The sequence below is a fragment of the Orcinus orca genome, chromosome 12 (genome assembly GCF_937001465.1).
Source record: "Orcinus orca chromosome 12, mOrcOrc1.1, whole genome shotgun sequence".
NCBI classification, from domain to species: Eukaryota; Metazoa; Chordata; class Mammalia; order Artiodactyla; family Delphinidae; genus Orcinus; species Orcinus orca.
The window spans coordinates 7,084,454-7,107,355 of record NC_064570.1 but is presented as its reverse complement, the minus strand read 5'-3'; the positions used below and the strand labels follow the sequence as shown (position 1 = coordinate 7,107,355).

The 22,902-nt window shown below is 43.4% G+C and overlaps 2 protein-coding genes across 15 annotated transcripts in view; one reads left to right on the top strand and one right to left on the bottom strand.

Moving 5' to 3' along the window:
• Nucleotides 1-20,352, top strand: part of MAP3K4 (mitogen-activated protein kinase kinase kinase 4) — a 117,394-nt gene extending 97,042 nt beyond the window's left edge. For 6 of the 13 annotated variants that reach the window (XM_033403907.2, XM_049695218.1, XM_033403908.2 and 3 more), the window contains 12 exons: nt 1,032-1,128; nt 1,942-2,085; nt 5,323-5,423; nt 6,104-6,184; nt 9,191-9,382; nt 10,843-10,913; nt 11,708-11,824; nt 12,711-12,870; nt 14,730-14,852; nt 15,491-15,597; nt 17,484-17,663; nt 19,810-20,352. In XM_033403907.2, coding sequence (XP_033259798.1) covers nt 1,032-1,128; nt 1,942-2,085; nt 5,323-5,423; nt 6,104-6,184; nt 9,191-9,382; nt 10,843-10,913; nt 11,708-11,824; nt 12,711-12,870; nt 14,730-14,852; nt 15,491-15,597; nt 17,484-17,663; nt 19,810-19,830 — 1,394 coding nt within the window. In that variant the 3' untranslated portion in view covers nt 19,831-20,352. Of the gene's footprint in view, nt 1-1,031; nt 1,129-1,941; nt 2,086-5,322; nt 5,424-6,103; nt 6,185-8,606; nt 8,803-9,190; nt 9,383-10,842; nt 10,914-11,707; nt 11,825-11,915; nt 12,007-12,710; nt 12,871-14,729; nt 14,853-15,490; nt 15,598-17,483; nt 17,664-19,809 lie in introns of those variants that run through there. The other 7 variants (XM_033403911.2, XM_033403910.2, XM_049695221.1 and 4 more) reach the window with 4 other exon arrangements.
• Nucleotides 18,635-22,902, bottom strand: part of LOC101286051 (1-acyl-sn-glycerol-3-phosphate acyltransferase delta) — a 1,414,616-nt gene continuing 1,410,348 nt past the window's right edge. For both annotated transcript variants that reach the window (XR_004476314.2, XM_033403919.2), the window contains one exon: nt 18,635-20,519. The gene's annotated coding sequence lies outside the window, so the exon portion shown is untranslated. The remainder of the gene's footprint in view (nt 20,520-22,902) is intronic.

Sequence of the window (22,902 nt, the reverse complement as noted above, 5' to 3'; positions counted from 1 at the left end):
TTTGCTGCATTAGAGACATCAGCATTCTCACCAAATCGTTTTTGTTTTTTCTTTTTGCCTTTGAATTTGCCTATTGAATTACTTCCATTTAAGGTTGTGATAGTTGAGATAATGAGCCAGAGATACAAATTGCCTGGGTTTCTTCATAACAATTACTTGATTTTTGTTTTGCAAGTTTTCCCTTCAGATCTCTGCGTTTTTGGTACTCCTCTCTCTCCTGTGTAGTGTTATTAAAAGTAAACAAAAACCATGAAGAAGTATTTTCATTTAGGATAAACATATTTAGAACAAAACATATATATGTAGACTAAAATTATTAACGTGAAGAGAAAATGTGACATTTAAAAAGAAACTAGGGAGGGTTAAAACAAAGTTAAAAATCAGAGGAAAACATGTTAGGGAGAAATAGACAAAATATATCATATTCATGACTAGTTACATTTAGTCATTGGGGAAGTAGAATTGTCAGCATTTTTGTAATTGCTAGGTAAGGTCTCTTTTTAAATTTTGGTTAAAATTTTATCTAGTTTTTAAATTTTGTTTTAAATCTTATCCATATTTACCTTCTACCAGAATATTTAAAAGAAGAAGAGAAGAAAACATGTTCTGAAAAGAATAATCAATTTAAACCCGTGTCCATCCTCCTGATTTGCTTTAAAGGAATTAAATAAAACTCCCAGTACTCAGGAAAATGACAGTGACCTCTCCCCAACTCAGAACCTATTGAAGTATCACCCCTGACCAGAATCTTTTTAAAAGTTCAGACAACATAAGGAACTTTTTAGTGGAGAAATGCCACAGAAACCACATTTTCGTCTGTCTCTAAAATGTGTAATATAATTTTATTAACTTTCAAAAAGTGACATTTTCCCAGCATTTGTGTATGTAGTACGATTTTCTTACTTATATAAATGGTTTTATTTTGATCACCAGCAAAAGTAAGCCACCTCCCATTTCCACTGAATTGCCTGGTTTTCCAGTTTTCTGCTGACCCCTTAACAAGTTGCGTTTGTCGCTCTTTTCACTGGCAGCCATTCATCGGAACAGCCCCCGTCCTGTGAAGGTACCGCGATGCCATAGCGACCCTCCTAACCCGCATCTGATTATCCCAACTCCAGAGGGATTCAGGTATTTGGTGCTTGTCTAGTTGTTTGCTTTCTGGGTTCTTCTCTGATGTGCGTGCTGACGCTCAAGAGCTGCTGATGCTTGCTCTGATACCAAATACTGTTTTCTGTGTTCTTGTTTATACATTTTCAAAAGCTCTTATTTTCGTTATCTTGAAGACGTACCACAGTGCCTTAGTTACAAAAGAAGACCTGCAAGTTTAAAACACACTTGCACCTTTCAAGATAACTTAGTTTCTCAGCTTATTTATAACCTCAAGCTACTAAATGCTTTCCAGCTTTGGAATAATTCTTTCTTTTCCTTTCTTTGAAAAATAACTTTAGCAAAACAAATTTGAGTGTGCATAGCATGGTAAACATTTGAAAAAAGGAACTAAATGTCATTTTAAAAGTGGAGAAAAAACTGGAGTGATCCTTCCAGTCTTGACTTTTATGTGTGTATGTAACTACGAAGCAAATTAAATTCTAAAGTGAGTTCGGAAACTCTAGTACATTCAAAATACTTACTTTGAATGTGGTGGCATTTCTGCATCTTGAAGTAGTGAGCATCTTTTCTCCCCTGTATAATCAGTTTTTAAAAGTTTATTTTTTTTTACATTACTTGCTAGGAAAGGACCACAATTATTGTTGAAAATAATTAGTTCGAAATTAGTTATTTTTCTTTTTCATACCTAGACCTGAATCTCAAAGAACAGTTTGCATTTTATATTTGAAAATTATTTTTGGCTTCCTCACCTGACTTTATTTTTAATGGAAACCACGTGAGAGCCCATCCGCTGTCTCACCTGTGTTCCTGAAGCTCTTCTTCTCCTCCCAGCACCCGGAGCGTGCCTGCGGACACGCGGAGCCTCAGCAGCCCCGCCGCTGCCACTGTCACTGCCACCGCCGCCAGCGGTCGCCCCGGCCCCTCTGGCAGCGACTCTGCGCCGCCCAAACCCATCAGCAGTGCCCATGAGACCAGGTAGACTCCCGACCAGCGTCACGTCTCCTCCCCCCGCCCCCGGGTGCGCGGCCGCCGTGACCTCAGCTTTGGGGATGTGTCCCGGGACACGTGGGGCCTGCTTCCCCGCGGTGTGTGACGCTCAGGGGCCCTCTGTGGGGGGTCGTGGTCCCAAGGCTCCAGCACAAGTCGGTAATCTGCCTGATGTTTACATTTCTTTGGCACAAATGTTAACCACAGTGGCCAGAGTCTCTGCTCATAATAACCATGAAGAGAGTGTCAGGGAAAAGGGCCCAGGACCCGGTCCACCGATAGGAGAGTTGGCAAATAGCGCCTTTCCTGAGGAGTTTCCGAGGAGTCGCTCAAAGGTGACTTCTAGGTAATACCATGAGGTGGTGATTTGTTTTTCTAAGAGGATTACTTTTCTCACTCGGTTTCCTAATTTATACAGTTGTTGATGAGAAGTGGTTTATAGTAGTGGAAAAATGAGCTCATGTGGTTTGTATCTCATATGGAGACTAGATCATTACTGGAGAGAGCCGTCAGATGTCTGGCAGGCTCCGGAAAAATTTAAGTCTCTGGCATGAAGTCTTTTGTAGAAGTACGGAGGCTGTGGCAGTTCTTCCCATTCTGGCTGGGTTTTTTTTTGGGGGGGGGGGCAGGGAGGGTAGAGGATTTCATCAAGGTCTCATATGCTTAATGGAGAAAGGACATTTGGTGGCCCTTAATTCCCCCCTTGTGCCTGGTAGAATGGGCACCGTCACTATTCTCATCTTCCCATAAGGGTGATGATAGAGTCGAACAAAACTGACCAAAACAGATGCAATTTTGCGAGAACTCAGTGCTCTGTATCCTGCTCCTAAGAAAAAATCCTAGTATGTTGGCAGAAACATGACACATGCTTTTAGAATTTCAAATAGACTAAAATATTTTTAGACAGTTTATAAGTCTAAAATTTCTACAGATAGTTCCATTTTTCTCATTCACTAAAATAATTAATATTCCTAATTTTTAGCGACAACTGTCTATAACCTAAAAAAATGCTGAAGTACTTTACAGCTTAAGCAGTCCACTAAAAAAATTAACAATTAACGTTGAACAGATTCCCACTTACCCTCTGCTTCTCACGTTTAGAACATTTCACGGCAGACATTTCCACATGTGCTTCATGTCCCTGCGGGGGGTTGAAACTGTCTTTATTCTTAATGCAGTAAGGGAAGCGATGTGCCCTAAAACGCAGTCATAGTTGAGGAGAACAGTCAGCCGGGACTGTGGTTCACACGCAGTTTCTCCCCAGCAGGAGGTTTCGTGAACTCTGGTTGAGGCTTTTATACGTCGGTGGTGTGTGCGTTGAATGTACTTGAGTATAGAAGTTAAAATACCTGAGTCGGCCTCTCCCCGCGTTTTGTCCTCCAGGCTTTGCATTACGTAGTTTCTCAGCATGTTTTGAGCAGCATTTCAGAAGTGCTCTTCGTTTATGCTTTAGGACAATCCTTGAGATTTAGAAATTTTACTTCCATTGTAACATGCCATCTTGAAGGCCTTTGTTCACAGAGGAATAAAGTGATCTGTCCTTCCTGGCGGTGTGTGGGGCCGTAGGTACAGAACAGCAGAGCCGTGAGGGCGTGCAGAGCCGCGGGTTGTCAGCCTCCCGGCCGCCTCCAGCCTTAACCCTGTGGCCCAGCCTCCCGCGCCTGTGCAGGGGCCACACGTGCCCCTCAGCCGGGGTCTCCGAGCAGCCCTGGGCCGTGAACAGGCTGTGAGGAGGCAGGGTGGTACCTGCGCTTTCTGATGTCGGCAGGCGTGTGTGCAGCCCTTGCCTGTCTTAGAGGTACGTCAGCCACGGTGAAATGTTACTTTGCCCCACAGCTTCTGATAAATATTTTGATTCGATACAGTTTGACTTAGGAAATAGTCTGGGCTTCAGTTATTTTACCGTTGTTTAGAAAACATTTTTGCAGTGTTCTCCTCACTGGAGCTGCCTCTTACTGGTCTGCAAGAGCTGATTGTTCATTTTTCAGGAATCCTGCAAGCCAGTTGTTGCGCCATGGAAATTGTTGAAGTCTATACCCTGCTGCTCCCCCTGCAACTGGTTGTTAAACGTTCACCCGTGCATCACTTCATCTAAGTGTGTTTTCTTGCCTGTTACACTGGCAAAAATGTGAGGATGTCGAATTGGCTAATCTTCTCTCTGGGAAATCAGGAAACTAGAAATGTTGAGTGGCTTCTCCGTGGTCCCAGGCTTTGGCACAGCTTAGGAGTGGGATGTGTTTCTTCACTTCAGCATCAGTGGTTTTTCCAGGAAACAGTGCCAAGACTCTTTGATGAACTAATGGCAGTGGAAGGTGTCCCCCTCACTTCAGACTTAGCAAGTACTATACCAGATTTGAGAGTTTAGGGAAATGACAAAGCAGTGCATACTTCATAATTTGTGGATGTCTGTCCAGTAGACCATGTTGCTTTAAACCTACTCAGTCTATAATAAAAAAGAGCATAAATGCTACCATACTTCATTATATCATTCATTTAAAAATAATATGCACTAAACTTGTTAATAGACTAACACTGTATTTATTTTGGATGATTTGAATTATAATTTTAACACTTTCCCTTATTTAATTCTGGGCTTTATTTAATCTTTATGGATTCATTCTGGATTGCTGAACACTTTTTCTGGAAAAGCAGCAAAGTCACTTTGCCCTTTATATGTTAAGCTTCCTGCTCTTCTGCACTTTTGCTTGCCTACTGCTTGAGAAATTGCTAGGTATTCCCTTACATTTGCTCGTTAAGAGATTTGAGCTCTTTGAATCATGTAATGATTTTAGCACTTCAAATAGAATTAAGTACATAAATAGAATGTGATGATTTTAAATATTAGCCAGATTTGGCTCATAATTTTTATCCATCCTGGGCTTAAATTATGGCACTTTCAGCACATGTCAGTAACACTTCAGTAAATACTGTTTTTATTTTTGTTGCTGTTTTTAACATAAAACGATATAGGATGCAGTCAGGTTCTCATGCGTTCTCCTTCCAAACTCCAGGGACAGGTGTCTCAGTAGGAGCACTGCTACTTTGGGAGAATAATTCTTGGTTTGGGACTGTCCTTTGTGTTGTCCTTTACCCACTAGATGCCAGGTGTTCTTGGGGGGGGAAAGTTACCCCCAGTTTAGAATCACTGCTCTGGAAGAATCTCACAGATCATTCATTTTGAGTTCCATTGAATTGATAGCTTAATTTTTAAAAATATTAAAACAGGGGTTCCAGCGTCCCTGAGAATGATCGATTGGCTTCCATAGCGGCCGAATTGCAGTTTAGGTCCCTGAGTCGTCACTCGAGCCCCACCGAGGAGCGAGATGGTGAGTGTGTAAGGTGTCACCTGCATCTCCAGTCAGCCTAACCGTTTGTCTCAGTCCACCAGCTTCTGCTGTTAAGGCCTTTTAAAAGAAACGAAGTAAAGGAGTGACAGAGCCCTGTGAGAAGGATTAGTGCTGAACACATTGGCTTTTTAATGTCTTTTTAGCTATATTTGCATTTTTTCTTTTTGTTGCTAAATAATTTTAAAAAGTTATTATTCCTGGTATTTTAATTGTTGAGCACGCTTATTCACTTTAAAAATATAAATTGGCACTGTGCTTGTTGATATGCTGAAGTTTTATTATAATGCAGAACTAGGAGTCTTTGCTCAGAAACCACATGGTTGCTCCTGCGGTAGCTCTGCTGGGCTCCTGGGCAGGGCCTCGGGAGGGGGGCCCCCAGAGAATCCAGTTTCTGCTCAGTATTCTAAGGTCTGTTACTTGTGGAAAGTTTTTGTGGTTAAAGTCCTGTAACTCCATTAACAAGTTTTTAGCTTGGTGAAATTTGCTATAAATGATTGTAGAGACAGCTTTTCACACTCACCTCAAAGAGAAAGTAACCACCAGGAATGACAGGTTGATGGTAACTAATCATCGCTACTCACTGTTTCAGTCTTGCTCTGAATTAAATAAGCTTATTTGTTTTATAAGTCTTAATTTGTATGGAAAAATACTTTCTGCAGAACCAGCGTATCCAAAAGGTGATTCAAGTGGGTCAACTCGAAGAAGTTGGGAACTTCGGACACTTATCAGTCAGACTAAGGGTAAGAGAAAGAATGTTGAACTTAACACGTTTAAGCATAAGGTGAGCAGTTTCAGCTGAAATACGCTTTAGCTTGTGAATTATTAGACCTTCTACGTTAATGTTTTGTGATCTTTTTTAGAACTCTGACATCACTTTGATGTGTTTGTGTGCATTTCCTATTTCTTACGAACTCCTTTGGAGCAGGAACACGTCTCACTCAGTTTTGCATTCTTTAAGCCGTGCGATGGTTCATTTTATATGTCACCTGGGTGGGCCCTTAGCATAATTCTTTATACATGGTAGGAACATGATAAATATCTGTGAAGTGAGTAGCCGTGTATTTCTTATGCTAAGAGGCTGGAGAAAGCATTCGTCTTATAAAGCAGTCCATCAGTATGAACCCGAAGAATAAAGAGCAGGAAAGTCCGTGGTCTGGCACAGGACGCTCTCACGTACTCTTCGTCACAGCAGTGGTGAATCATGGGCAGGATAGAACCTGTTCTCCTTCTGTAAATGATAAAAGTTTCTGAGGGGCTAGATAATTTGGCCGAGGTCGTCGTAAGTCAGAGCTGGGACCAGACTGCACTCCTTCTGCCTTCAGGCCGGGCTCTTCCCACCACAGCTCCCCTTCGGAAAGTGTGAAACTGAGCAGCAGAAGAGCCATCACCGGGCCTGGAGCGGTCAGGAGGGGTTCCAGGGAGGGCTGAGGCTTGGGCTGGCCCCTGAAGGAAAGAGGTCTGCCTCAGGCCAAGAGGAGAAGTACCCAATGAGAAACACATCTGGAGGCCCAGCGACTGAAGAACAGACCAGCCGGCCTGGCCTGGCCCGGCCCGGCCCGGCCTGGATAGTGTAGATGTAAATGGAGGTGGAACTGAAAGGGTAGGGGAGACCTGATCACGGCCAGTCTTCAGCGATGGGCTAGGTGATCAAGGCCTTACCCAGCGATGGTGGGCAGCCCCTGAAGTCTCTTGAGCTGGAAAGCCTCTTATGTTCAGGGAGTGCGAGGGTGGGGTTAGGAGGACACTGAGGAAGCTTTAACCTGCTCGCCTGAATTGGGGAGGAAGGTAGGGAGAAGGGCTAGAACGCCGTTGTAGTGATACAGTGGAAAATAAGATGCTGGACTAAGGGGATTTTAAAAGAGCCATGGAAGCAAACACAGCTGTGATGCCACATTGGACAGGCCTGGGCAGCTTAGGTGCGGTGGAGGGTTACGAGTTCGGCGGAGGTTTCCTCAGCTTGAGCCTGGGGACAGGGCAGAGGGTCCCTCCAGGGGCTCTCACATAACTGGTAGGTCCCACGGATACCAGGTCTTTGTGATAATTTTCAAAACAAATACTTTGTTGTCAAGTGAATTTGGAACTCTTGGGAGAGTTACAGTTGACACTGACCTATTAAACACTGGGAAACCTTGAGAAATGTTTACTGTTAAAAAAAAATAGGCCTTTCCCAGAAATATTTGACAGTGGAGCCCACGACCTCACAGCTATGAAATCTTATTCGATGCTGAGTAGACGCGATGTGTCATGCACTGAGGTAAGGGAAACAAGGATCCGTGTTTTTAAGAAATGATTGTAGTCAGACACTGTAATTGGGCCGTTACAAATCTCTGGGAACGTCTCTTCTCAAAGTAACCGTTCAGCCATCACAGTCCTCAGTGATCTCTTAGGCAGAAAATTCAGGCTCTCAGATGGCTCGTCAGGGACAGGATGAGAAATGTGGTAGTGGAGATGTATGTAAAGAAAGCAGTGCTTTTCACATTATGGGTTTTGACCCTTTAGTGGGTTGTAAAATCAGCACTAAAAAAGAAACAGGGCTTCCCTGGTGGCGCAGTGGTTGAGAGTCCGCCTGCTGATGTAGGGGACATGGGTTTGTGCCCCGGTCCGGGAAGATCCCACATGCCGCGAGGGGCTGGGCCCGTGAGCCATGGCCGCTGAGCCTGCGCGTCCGGAGCCTGTGTTCTGCAGCGGGAGAGGCCACAACAGTGAGAGGCCCGCGTACCGCAAACAAACAAACAAAAAAACTGGACAGAATCCTAGTCACATGTAGAAAGAGTAATAGTGTTTCACGAAACTGTCGTTTCAGATATCTATTTGTGTAAAAGATATTTCTTACTGTAACTCATGATAAAATATGTTGGAGAAATAGAGATAGCTTGATGGGAAAATAAGGAATAACAATAGCTAAAATTTACTAAATATTTTAATATTCCGGGCACTGGGCTAAATGCTTTATGTGCGTGATTTCATTAAATTCTCACAGTATCTCTGAATGAGGTATTATTACCTTCATTTCACAGATTAGGAATTTGATGTATAAAGAAGTTAACTAACTTGCTGATTGTCAAACACCTAGGAAATGGTGAAGCCAGGGTTTTATTCCAGGGATTCTGATTCCAGAGCCCTTACTCTAGAGAAAGGAAAACTTAATTTCCTTCCCAACAGAGATGCTTCCTGGAAGAGGTGTAGTACTTCTGCAGAGCTCTGACAGCGAGAAGACAGGAGAGTGTGAGCAAGGGGATGGGGTGAGAAGCGGTTTGGGGTGACCCACAGAGGCTTTTCAGCTGGGCTGGTCCAGAGCCGGTTGTAGGAGAAGGGAACCGGGAAGGGAGCCTGCATGCACAGTGGCCTCGGACTTCCGGTAAACAGGTCATGATGAACTGTGAAATAAATTATGCGGGAAAAGAACACAATCCGATTTTACGTTTTAGTAAGAGAATTCTGGTCACTGAGAGCGGATTGGAGAGAGGAGACAGGCGGGTGGTTCCTGCAGAGTCTAACCAACACTCTTGCTACAGGAAATCATTGATTGTGTCTGAGTAGCTTCTGTTTTATGTGCATATTTCTGTAGTGGGTGGTATACTCTGAAGTTGCTAGGTTTTGATGGACTTTAATTCACCTGCTGTGTATCTGAATAGATAATGCTGTGCTCGAGTGCTAATGTCTGTTGCTCTGTTTTTATTATTATTTGCTGGAAATTGACTTGATTATAGTGGTTGGGACGACTGAGTTTGCACTTCTCCCTGCAGATACTGCTTCTAGGCAAGGACCCATAGAAGCTATTCAGAAGTCAGTCCGACTGTTTGAAGAAAAGAGATATCGAGAAATGAGGAGAAAGAATATCATTGGTCAAGTTTGTGATACCCCTAAGTCTTATGACAATGTTATGCACGTTGGCTTGAGGAAGGTGACCTTTAAGTGGCAAAGAGGAAACAAAATTGGTAAGGAAACTAAAGAACATGACACAAAGATTGTCTCTTAGAAATAGCAATAGTTACACTTCTTTAGGTTAAATCTTACATGGTTGGTCCTTTTCTCTTAGGGAGGTGGCAAATATACATTGTATCTTTTGCAGAGGGGTTTGGTTTTTGTTTCATTTGTAAAGTGTTTTCTAAGAACAATACAAAAGAGACTTCAGAAAGAGAGTTTTCAGTGGTTCATTCAATGGAATGGTTTTGCCTGATAACTCCAGAAGTTGCCAGTGGAGAACCACGCAACTTTTACCCATTTGTTCTAGTTTGTATTCTTTTTAATCTTATTCCCACAAGATCATTATTGAAGCGAGACTGGATACAAATTAAGACGGGACAGTCTTTTCTAAAACATCAATTAATTTCCAAGTGAAACAGTTTCTTGTAAAATAACTAGTGATAAGATTGTGTGAGAGAAGGAGATGATTATGTTTCAGATCTTTCCCCCATTTAAATGCATTTATCTGGACTTCCCTGGTGGCGCAGTGGTTAAGAATCCACCTGCCAATGCAGGGGACACAGGTTTGAGCCCAGGTCTGGGAAGATCCCACATGCCGCGGAGCAACTAAGCCCATGTACCACAACTACTGAGCCTGCGTGCCACAACTTCTGAAGCCTGCTTACCTAAGCCTGTGCTCTGCAACAAGAGAAGCCCGCGCAGTGCAATGAAGAGTAGCCCCCGCTCGCCGTAACTAGAGAAAGTCCGCGTACAGCCATGAAGACCCAACGCAGCCAAAAATAAATTAAAAAAAAACAAAACTCTCACTTAAAAATAAATAAATGCATTTATCTGTTGAGCATTTAGGTCTGAAGAAGCAAACAAAGTTGTAATACAAGACTCTGGGAGCCTGAGGACATTGAAGTTTTTGTAGAGCTATCAGGGAAGACACACTGAAAAGAATCAAGTCCTTTATAAATTGTATTAATTCTTGTTTTCAGTCTTATTCAGCCATATATCCCCTTAGTTTAATGTCCCAAAAGGTGTGTTAGTAGAATATCCCACTAATATCCCACACGCCTGGCCATACGGCAATGAGGTGCATTGAGACGACAGTCAGGCTTACTCCTGGCCACTAGCCTTGCCCGCCCACCTCGCCCAGACCTCCTTGAGGGCCATAGGGGCTCAGAGGTGTGCACTAGGGGACTTAGTACTCACCTTCATGCCTTTTCTGGGATTTGCCAGTCAGTTCTACTCTATTCACAGGCATTTACAGGTAAGACATAGTGAAAAGATTGCTTAAGACTTCAGTTATTACGGTTATTAGGGAACATTCAGAAACAGTTTGGATCTTGCAGTAGTAGACTATAGTAAGCATGGGTATAGATGTATGAATACAGAATTGGAATTGGAAGAGATCATTGTACGTTTCAGTGAGTTACAGTGGCCTGGCTCTGGTGGCTGAGAGCGGCTCATTTGTTCCTGTTCACAGGGGAAGGGCAGTATGGGAAGGTCTATACCTGTATCAACGTGGACACCGGTGAACTGATGGCCATGAAGGAGGTGGGTGCTGCAGCCCTCTGGGGGCCTTTTTGTCTGAGGCCTCCGTGTGGTAGAGATTTGGAAGCGAAACTTGTGTTTATGAGGTTAGAGCTGGCCTAAGTGCTTCCATAGTGAGTCGTCTAGGCCTGAGGTCTGCTGCTTAGCATTTACACCATTGGGACCAAGAGGGGACTTGAGCGGGGTTGGGGGTGGGATTTGTGATAAGGTTCAGAAACGAACAGCTTTTTATCTGCTGGAGGTAGAAAGCAGGAGCAGGGAGCGCCTGAAGAAGGCCCCGGCGGGGGGCACCGAGGGCCGTGGAGGGTGAGGCTAGAGCCGCGCGACCATTGGTCCCCGAGTGGCTGTGAGGGGGCAGCGGGCACATGTGGCCCCTCCTCAACCCCTGCGGCATCTCCCATCTTCCCTGTGCGGCACTTACCCGCGCTGCTTTATGGCCTCATTCCCGCGTGGCTGTAAACTTCGTGAGGGCAGAATCTTATCTCCTCTTTTTATCTTGCCCAGAACCTAAACACCTGTGATTGCTTCCTGAATCACAGGAATGTTTCATGTTTCGGTTAATTCAGTCTGTAGTTATGAAAATGATCCCACTAGCTGTTATCTGCCCACATATTCTAAAGCAGGCGTGTTTAATTCAACAAGGAGGAGAAAGCCTGGCAGTGAAGTCACAAACACACTGACCATGGTGCCGTGGGGCTGCACAGTGGACATGTCAGCATCCCAGCCCTTGCATTCAAAGTCGGCGTCTTTCTAGCTTGTGACATTGCCAACAGTAATCAACAGTTTTCCTTTTCCAGATTCGCTTTCAACCTAATGACCACAAAACTATCAAGGAAACGGCAGACGAACTGAAAATCTTCGAAGGCATCAAGCACCCCAATCTGGTTCGGTATTTTGGTGTGGAGCTGCATAGGGTAAGCCAGCTTTGATCACACTGTTCGGTGTGAGCGGTCAGTGAGGGCACAGATGGAGTCCTGTCCTACATCACAGGTCTTCTCATTTCAGAGCACAGTAACTTTGCCTAATTATCAGGAAATCTCCATGAGTTACATCATTTCTGCCTTCTCTCTGAAACTAGAGGAGTTCTTCCTAAAATGTAAGTTGTAGACTGTAGTCATTAACCCGACATTATAAAGCACTGAAACCCATCCTGCCAACCAGAAGATTTCTCTAATGCCCCTTACACAGCTGTGGGTCGCTTTTTTTTCCTTCCATTTTTTACTGAACCACTGTTGAGTACATTGTTCGGTAACGTTTTTTCTCTTATATGTATTTAAGGAACCATTGTGAAATGAGAGAAAATTAAGACCTCAGATTCTTTTCCCCCTTGTGTTTAGAGATAAACACTTCGAGGGAAAGAGGATAACGTGGAGCGTCTTGGTGGAATATGAGCTTCTGGGGAATTTGGATATTGGTGATTTTTTACGTTTTTCACAGATAAATTCATATCTGAAAAGGATGTGTTTCAGTACTTAATAATCTATTTATAGGGACAGCCCTGTTGTCCCTGTCTGAGATTATATAGCGGACTGAATTTCAGAGGATTATAGACATTTATCACCTGTGAGTTGGAGATGTTCTTATCCCAACTAGCTGTATAATTCCAGACAGAGGAGGCAGGCAGAGACACGGCTGTAGGGGAGTTAGAAATGACCGTTTTAAGACGAATTCAGTATTCAGGATGGCAAGTGTAGCATACCATTAGAAAGGAGAGTCCTCTGGGGTGTGGCCAGTGAAGCGTTCCAGGTTCTTCACTTAGTGTCCACGTAAACACAAGGCTGCATTTGATTCCTCCCGCAGGAAGAAATGTACATCTTCATGGAGTACTGTGACGAGGGTACCTTAGAGGAGGTGTCGAGGCTGGGACTTCAGGAGCACGTCATCAGGCTGTATTCTAAGCAGATCACCGTTGCAATCAATGTCCTCCATGAGCATGGCATAGTTCACCGTGACGTTAAAGGTAATGCCCACACTTGGCTCCCCGCCAGAGCCAGCTGTGCCCAGCACACGGCGGCTGCCCCCATGTCGCTTCTTCCCACGCCCGCACATCACTTCTCTACAAAGAAATACCTTTACTTGAAGTAGTCTTCTGTAAAGAACCCAGCATTAAGAAACTGTGCAGGACACATGTCTCCGTCTAGGAGTGTATAAGTCCGCTGTTCTGTTCAGCACTGCTTTTAGCCAAATCTATTACCCCCAAAATGAAACTTGCTGTTTTGTAGGCTGATTTCGCCTGCCCTGTGTATTTACTAGACATTCGTGCTCAGAGCATCCTTTCTTTTCCTTGTGTCAAGAACCTCGTGTATTTATATATAAACGTCGTGAATATGTAAAGTGACGGTGAATCAGGAATGCCGGTGTAAGTTATGATGTGCAGCTGAGCTTGGGGAGACGTGGACAGTGTTTATTTACACCACCCTCCCCAGTGTAGAGTTCTGCTAAAGATCGATTTGGTCACGCTGACTGACTAAAAGTTCTGTTCCCTTCTCACGTGTGGTGAGTAGCCATGCTTCTGTCCCAGAACTGTCCCTCTTGCGTTTACCTTAACCACACCGTGCCCCTGACCTCTGTATTTGGGAGTCTTGGGGATAATTAAAGTAACAAATTAGCTTTGTCTCTAATGGCCCTGGACTGAAGGATTCCACTCTGTCCCATAATCTGAGGCCTAAACAGGTTGATTCTAGAATGGCCGGACTTCAGACCAGGCATTTGCCTCAGAGGGGGCTGGGTTACCCATCACCTGCTTTGCTGGGTGGAAGAATTGTCCGCACTCTCTAAGGTGGCTCTTCCTGAATCCCCAGCATGCCCCAGTCCTGCTGCCTGCCCACCCGTCCACCGCATTACTTTGCTGTCTGGGATCATTCTGGGCATTTGCTTAAATGGCTCTGGGTCAGGCCATGGCATTGCCTGTTTCCAGTGTTCTGACACAAATTCCATACTCATGGAATGGTGCCTTCATGTCGTTGGCCACGGCCATAAAGAGGATCCCTCAGAGTCCCTGAGTCAAGTCCGCCCACGTGCATCCTTGGGACATTCTTTATAGCTCATCGTGTCTGAGAGTGTGGGCCTGGGAGCTGGCTCCGGAGTCACGCAGTTAGCGCCGTGTGCTCCTCAGGCTGTGAGGACCAGCAGATCGCAGCTCATCGCGTGGCTTGCTGTCTAAAGTGAGGGGCTCCGTGTCACTTTTGGAAGGAGGTGCCGTCGACACGTAGCGCTGAGCCGTGCGGCTCGGTTGGAGTGGCCGCGGCCGGTAGCCTCTGGAGGAGGCAGAGCCGCCCTGGGAGATGAGTGGTAACCCCGGGTTCCAACTGGAGTACAGGCCGGGCCTGTGTACTGCTTGCGGAGATGTGAGACCGTCACAGAACATGCTTTTCAGGCAGTCTGAAATCAGTCCAATGGTGGCCTCGGGTACAGCTCTGCAGACCAGCAGCGTGTGTGCCAGGTCTTGTCTACACGTTGCTTTCTGTTGCAGGCGCTGCTGATCGTATATAAACTTAATTTTCAGGGACTGTGGCCACAAGCATTTGTGTTTTATGTGTACTTTCTCTTTAAGTATCTCCCTGGGTTTTTAATGTTAGAATTTATGCGTGTATTTCAGTTCAGAATTTATTGGTCAGAGCTATCTGCACTGATACTAAAATGTCTTCGCTGTGTTTGTGAATAAGGCTTAAAATCTTTCTATGATTACACTTTGCAGGTGAAGTTTCGTAAGTCTTTATAACTTTTGTGAATCAAGTTCCTGATGGTTCAGGTTACCGTGTAAACTTTAAAGTGCCTGCGTTGTGTTGTAGAGGCTCACAACTCCTTATTTCTTGTTAGGTGCCAACATCTTCCTTACCTCATCTGGACTAATCAAGCTGGGAGATTTTGGATGTTCAGTAAAGCTTAAAAACAATGCTCAGACCATGCCTGGTGAGGTGAATAGCACGCTGGGGACAGCAGGTGGGTCCGGCTAGATCTGTCTTTGCATCGGGGCTCCCTCCAGTGTGCTGGGACCCCGGCTTTCCCTTTTCCTCCTGGTCAGCAGACGTGGAGAGCAGGTGAGGGCATCTAACCAGACGGGGGAGGAGCCACCCCTGAAAGCGCTTGTCAGATTGGGAAATCACTTTTCTCCCTTAGACTTAAAGGAGGGAAGAAAGGCCTCTTTTCTTCCCAGAAAAACCTTGTCATTCACGTTGGGTTTATTAAAACTATTCTAGTCAAAACAACATGTTTAAATGGTGATTATTTGATTGTTTAGAAACACGTCATAAAATTCTACATCCTCCTTTGCAGGTTAAATTTCATATTCTCATTGCAGATACAATTTACCTGAATATTGGCATATTCAGAATTGTCTTTTAGAAGATATTTTGGCTCCTAAAATGTCCATCCGAGAAGTTGATTTGAAATATTTATTTTCAAGTTTTGATGTTTCTTAGTATGTAATTCAGAGAAAGTTCCTCCCCCCCCCGCCCCGAACAAATTAGTTGTTTCTTCTGTGTGGAATATTAGGCGATATTAGTGTATTGCTTGGCTCTCGTACTACATGGTGCTATATTTATAACCCATTCTTATCACCATATCTGTGACTTTTAAAGCATACATGGCCCCAGAAGTCATCACTCGCGCCAAAGGAGAAGGCCACGGGCGTGCGGCCGACATCTGGAGTCTGGGGTGTGTCGTCATAGAGATGGTGACTGGCAAGGTGAGCAGAGCCTGCACCGGGGCAGGGGGACCTGAGGAGGGCACTTTACGTTAACAGAGCAGTAACTGTGGTCTTACTATCATTATGAATACTGTGGACACATTTCCTGCAAAATAGAGAACGTGACCTGTCAAAAGATAAGTAAGTTAAGACAAGTGACAAACTAGGGACCAAATATTTATAAGATACATGACTTAGAGAATTCCTCAGAGGAACAAAAAAAAGCATAATTCTCAAAACAGAATTAAGCAGCTGTGAAAAGAAACAGGAAGTTGAAAACTTACGTCTCCACAAAGACTGGCACAAGAATGCCCGTATCAGCTTTATTCATAATTGCCAAAACTTGGAAGCCACCAAGATATCTTTCAAATGGATAAACTGTGGTAATCTACATGAGGGAATACTGTACAGCAACCAAAAGAAATTGGGCCGTGAAACGACACGGAGAAGCCTTAAAAGCACATTGCTGGGCTTCCCTGGTGGCGCAATGGTTGAGAGCCCGCCTGCCGATGCAGGGGACACGGGTTCGTGCCCCGGTCCGGGAAGATCCCACATGCCGCGGAGCAGCTGGGCCCGTGAGCCATGGCCACTGAGCCCGCGCGTGCGGAGCCTGTGCTCCGCAACGGGAGAGGCCACAACAGTGAGAGGCCCGCGTACCGCAAAAAAAAAAAAAGCATATTGCTAAGTGAAAGAAACCAATCTGGGGAATTCCCTGCTGGTGCACTGGTTAGGACTCGGCACTTTCACTGCTGAGGGTGCAGGTTCGATACCTGGTCGGGGAACTAAGATCCTGCAAGACTCGAGGCATGGCCAAAAAAAGAAACAAGCCAATCTGAAAACACCACGTACTGTATGATTCCAACTCTATGACATTCCAGAAGAGGCAAAACAATAAAGGCAGTAAAAGATCAGTGGTTGACAGGGCCTCTGGGAGAGGGAGGGAAGGACAAATAGGTAGAGCACAAGCGTTTGCAGGGCAGTGAAACTGTTGTGTATGACACAGTATCTGAAAATTGATCTTCTGATGAAGACACCACTAATGAAAAAGTATACAAATATACAGAGGCACAGTGTGTGTGGGGGGTGTAGCCATTACTTATAAAGCAAAAAAGTTAGAAACCTCTTAAGTGTTACTAGTAGGAAATTATTATACAGCTATACCTCGCAGCTGCTGAAAATAAGTGCTTAGTAACTATTAGCTAATATTATTTCTATTAGCGTTAACATAGAAAGATGCCCATGATATCTGTTATTTCAGTCAAGCCATGCATTAGAAAAAGAACAAGTTCTCACATTGAAGAACATATATCTCAATAACTAAACGATGGTCCACAAATTAGAATGCCGTACAAACTCAGTCCTTTCCCCCATGAATCTCATTTCCCTGTAATCATAATAAAATAATCTAAGCTTTACAAATTATCAATAATTGGATGCCGATTATTCAACAAGGTGGCATATTAAACATCCCTGTATGATAGCTGTTGAATTTTGTTTGACATTTTTATATTATTTTATGTTACATTTTTTATTTACATGATGATGGCATCTAGATAATACTGGACTAATTGGACACCTAAATGGGGTAGGCAGACTATGCTCACCACCTGGTTTTGTAAATAAAGTTTTATTGGCACATGGTCATACCCATTCCTTTATTATATTATAGCCTAAGGCTGCTTTCACGCTACAGTGGGAGAATTGAATAGGTGTGACAGAGACCATATGGCCTGCAAGCCTAAAATAGTTACTGTTTGGCCCTTTAAGTAAAAGTTTGCCGGCCTCAATATGTATCAACGTTGAGATGCCTAAAAAGAGATTGGGCAGTTGCATTTCTGTATGGCCATGTAGTATTGAAACCTGATTTTTTTTTTTTCTGTTTTTAGAGACCTTGGCATGAATATGAGCACAACTTTCAGATTATGTACAAAGTGGGAATGGGGCATAAGCCACCAATCCCTGAAAGATTAAGCCCAGAAGGAAAGGACTTCCTTTCTCACTGCCTAGAAAGCGAGCCCAGGATGAGGTGGACGGCCAGCCAGCTCCTCGACCATTCCTTCGTCAAGGTTTGGCAGATTGCTGTGTAGCCCTCTCCTTGTTTATTTGAGTTTTGATCGCATCTGGCACTTAAGGAAATTTGGAAACTTAAATATAAAATATCTATATCTGAAATGGGAAGAAACTAAATGTATTATGCTGGGGAATTTTGTATGTTTTTTCTTTTGGAAAATGTTCGTCGAGGTTCTCCTTCTTGATCCATTTGGATGGTTTGAGGTGCACTTGGGACCATTAAATGGAATTTTAAATGGGACTGGATGAAAGGCACAATTTTCCCTCTTTTAGAGTACACAGGTTAGTAACAACAAATCTCTACTGGGAGAGTAGAGACAGGGGAGTAATGACTAAGCATTATGTTAAGAGCTGTGATAATGGTATATATGCCATGTTGTAGGGTCACTGAAAAGAGGAATTTAATCCAGTCGGGTAATCCCAGCTATTACTCTTTTTTTTTTTTTTTACTCTTTTTATTTATTTTTGGCTGTGTTGGGTCTTCCTTGTGGTGAGCAGGGGCTACTCTTTGTTGAGGTGCGCGGGCTTCTCATTGCGGTGGCTTCTCTCGTTGCGGAGCCTGCGCTCCAGGCGCGTGAGCTTCAGTAGTTGTGGCGCACAGGCTTAGTTGCTCCTCGACATGTGGGATCTTCTTGGACCAGGGCTCGAACCCGGGTCCCCTGCATTGGCAGGCGGATTCTTCCCTGGTGGCGCAGTGGTTAAGAAAGTCCCTATTAACTTTCTTTAGAGTGAGATGCCTGAGCTGTTTGGGAGGGTTTAGCCAGGTCAGGAAACGCAGGGAGGAGTATGGCGGACAGAATGGAAGAGACATGGAAAGGCTCACTGCTAAGAGGGTAAAGCACCCAAAGAACTGTGTATCGGTACATACTGATGGAGCACAGGATGTGGAAAGTGGCAAAACATAAGGCTGGGAAAGTAAGCAGGGACCACATGAAGGGATTTCAGTTTTATTGTAAGCATGACATGATTAAATTGTGTTTTAGAACAGTCACTCTGGAGGTGAGAGACTAGTTGGGAAGCTGCTGACACAGCTGCTGGGTTGGGAGTGGGAGGTCAGGGGTGAGTCACCAGCCGTATATAGGAGTGAGAATGGCCGTGAGTGAGTAACTGATGGGATGTGAAAGGCGCGTGACGGGGAGGAGTCCAGGACGGCTCCCGGGCTCTGGCTTGTGTCACCAGGTTATCGAGATTCCATTTGCCAAGATAGGTAAAGAGGGCATCTGGTTGAGGGTTGCGTCGGGAGATGATGGTCTCCTCTTTGGTAGATTGAGTTCGAGGCGTATTTGGAATATCTGTTGGGGGATTTTAGACAGGCATTTGGATATTTTGGACTGGCACTCGAGAGAACTGGGATAGGATACGGATTTGAGAGAGAGAAATATTGCTGGGAGAGCATTTAGAGGAGACATGGAATGAGAGTGGAAACCTGGAGAAAACATTTACAGGGTCCTGCAGAGGAGCTCCTCATACAGGAAAGAAAGATTCAAGAGAGGGGTCACATTATTCCTTGGTGAGTGAAATTAAGTAATCAATAGCTGGATATGCTGCATAGATATTAGGGATTTGTAATTAAATAAAAATGTATTTATTCTTTATAAAGTATATAAGCAATTTTTATTGACTTGATATTGTACAAATATGTTCTTTTTTTAATGTATTAAGCCCTTTTTTAAAAAATATTTATTTATTTATTTTTGGCTGTGTTGGGTCTTCGTTTCTGTGTGAGGGCTTTCTCTAGTTGCGGCGAGCGGGGGCCACTCTTCATTGCAGTGCGCGGGCCTCTCACTATCACGGCCTCTCTTGTTGAGGAGCACAGGCTCAGTAGTTGTGGCTCACGGGCCTAGTTGCTCTGCGGCATGTGGGATCTTCCCAGACCAGGGCTTGAACCCATGTCCCCTGCATCGGCAGGCGGACTCTCAACCACTGCGCCACCAGGGAAGCCCCACAAATACATTCTTAAAAATGCTTTCAATAGTCAATTCATAGAGCAGTAACTTAGCACTGACATTTCATTGCATTGATTACGCCTTTGCTCTGTGCCAGGCACAGTGCTGGGAGCATCAAGATGCACTGATTATGACTTACCTGTAAATCTTACATGTGGCGTGAATAGGGTTCAGCTCTCTCCTGCCTTCCTCACAGGTTTGCACAGATGAAGAATGAAGCTAACCAGTCTGTGGCCTAGTAGTGTGTGTACTCGGAAAATTCTCTTAATCACTACTGTATGTAATATTTACATAAAGACTGTGCTGAGAAGCAGTATAAGCCTTTTTAACCTTCCAAGACTGAAGACTGCACAGGTGACAAGCGTCACTTCTCCTGCTGCTCCTGTTTGTTCGACGTGGCACGGGGCCCTCCTGAGTGATGGTGTCCACGAGGTAAAGAAGCTGCATGTTAAGTGCCATTACTACTGTACACGGACCATCACCTCCGTCACCTCCGTTTCTCGGGTGACTGAGAACCGTGACATCAGTGTAGTATTTTTGACCTTTCTAGGTTCAAAAGCAGTTGTAGTGTTATCAGGCGTCCTGGGCCTTGTTAATCTCTTGTTTGTCGAGTGCACTGACTGTGAAACCTTACCTGTTGTTGTTGTTGTTGGCAAGCCACAGGTTTGTTATGCAAAAGGCTGATTAATGAAATTTAAGAAAAAGGTTCTTTTTTCAATAAATGATTTATTTTAGGAAAGCTCAGTTATATTGTCTTTTAATGGTTATCAGCTTCAGAGCCAACACATTATCTGATACAGAGGTCTGTCCTTGTCACTCATGTGTTCCTCAACAGAAGGGGTACAATCAAGTGTGCTGAAGGTGGGCGCTGGGTTAGGAGTTCCTTTAGGGTCTAGAATCTCCTTGCTGCAAAGGGAAAGAGAGAAATGAAACAACACTAAGGATGTAAGAGGCCCTTTTAAATCTTTGTATATTAACTGCAAGTTTATAACAGATAAAAGTTTAAGCCTTGTTATCACATGTTGGCGGCTCAGTTTATTTTCATATCAAGATGTATAGGTACTGGGTCAATGTAAATACTGCTGAATAATCTCTTGACAAGAAAGCATCTTTTTCAGAATGTAAATGTTTCAGCAGTTAGTTTTCTAAAATAGCCCAAATTATATGTCATTGATGGTGTTCTGTTCTTTCTTTCTGCTATTAAATTTTTTTAAAGATTGACCTTAAAGCTTCCTGAAATCTTTTTAGAAGATATCTGGCTCATTCCTTACACATAGCAGCTGACTCTGGACAGGTAATTTCTCAAGCAGGTTCTGTATTCACCTTCCCTCCAGAGTAGCAGATCCCCTCACATAGAAATTAATGTCCTTGAGAAAGCTGGCATCACGGAAGGATTTGTACAGACACTTAGATTTTTGTTTTTCAGTAGAATTTTTTTTCAGTGTTTTTAAATGGCTTTTTGAGGTATAATTTACCAATATGTAATATTTAAAGTATACAGTTCAGTGATTTTTAGGATAGTTATATAGTGTACAGCCATCATCATAATCTACCTTAGAACAATTCCATTACCCCAGAAAGCAAGCTCTTGTCCATTTGCAGGCACTCGTCACTCCTACCCCCAGCCTCAGGCAGCCACTGAGCCACTTACTGTCTCTAGATCTGCCTGTTCTGGACATTTACTATAATGGTCTTTTGTGCCTGGCTTCTTTCACTTAGTATGATAATTCTAAGGTTTATGCATGTTACAGCATTGTGTTAACACTTCATTCCTTTTCGTTGCTGAATATTATTCCACTGTATGGATATGCCACGTGATTTATTTATTCATGTACTACTTCCACTTTTTGGTTATTATGAATGATGCTGCTCTGAACACTTGCATACAAGTCTTTGTGTGGACCTATATTTTCCTTTCTCTTGAGAGTGGAACTGCTGGCTCATATGGTAAATCCATGTTCAATTTTTTAACAAACTGTCAAACTGCTTCCAAAGTGGCTGCATTGTCTTAATTCCCAACCAGCAACACAAGAGAATTCTAGCTTCTCCATACCTTTGTCAACACTTAATATTGTCTTTCTTTTTGTAATAGCCATTCTAGTAGATGTCAAGTGTTATCTCATTGTACTTTTGATCTGCATTTCTCTGACCATGGTGAGCATTTCTTGTGCTTGTTGGCCATTCATATATCTTCTTTGGTGAAGTGTCTATGTGAATCTTTTGCCCATTTTTATATTGGGTTATTTGTCTTCTTATTGAGTTGTGAGAGATTTTTATATATTCTGGATACAAGTCTTTACTAGATATTTGATTTGCAAATGTTTGTTTTTTCCCCCAGTCTGTGGCTTGTCTTTTCACATTTTTAATGGTTTCTTCTGAAGTACAGAAGTTTAAAACTTTGAAGTCTGGTTTATCAACTTGTTCTTTATTGCATGTGCTCTTCATATCCTATCTGAGAAATCATGACTTGACTCAAGATCATGAAGATTTACACCTATAGTTTCTTCTAAGAGTCTTAGAGTTTTAGCTCTTATATTTCGGTCTATCATCTATTGTTAGTTAATGTTTGTGTATCACATCAGATAAGGGTCCAGGTTCATACTTTTGCATGTCGATATTTATTAGACCCAGCATTCATTTGTGGAAAAGACTGTTCTTTCTCCATTGAATTGTTTTGGCATCCTTGTTTAAATCAGTTGACTGTAAATCTAGGGGTTTATTTCTGGACTCTCAGTTCTGTTCCATTGATCCATGTAGCTGTCTTATGTAGAACCACACTGCCTTGACTAACATAGCTTTATAGTAAATTTGGAAGTTGGGAAGTGTGAGTTCTTCAATTTGGTTCTGCTGTTTCAAGATTGTTTTGGCTTTTCTGGGTCATTTGTATTTCCCTGTGAACTTTAGGATCAGCTTGTCAGTTTCTGTTCTACCCCCAACCCCTACCAAAAAAAAATCAGCTGGGATTTTGATAGATTGCATTGAAAATATAGAACAATGTGGGGAGTATTGTTATCTTAACAATATTATGTTTCCCAATTCATGAACAGGACAGCTCTCCATTTATTTGGATCTTTAATTTCTCTCAGCAGTGCTTTGTAATTCAGTGTACAATTCTTGAACTTTTTAAGTCTGTTTCTAAGTATTTTATTCGTTTCATGCTATTGTGAATGAAAGTATTTTCTGAATTTCTTTTCAGATTGTTCATTGCTAGTATATCAGTACAGTTGATTTTTGTATATTGGTCTTTTATCCCATGGCCTTGCTGAACTTGCTTAATAGCTCTAGTAGT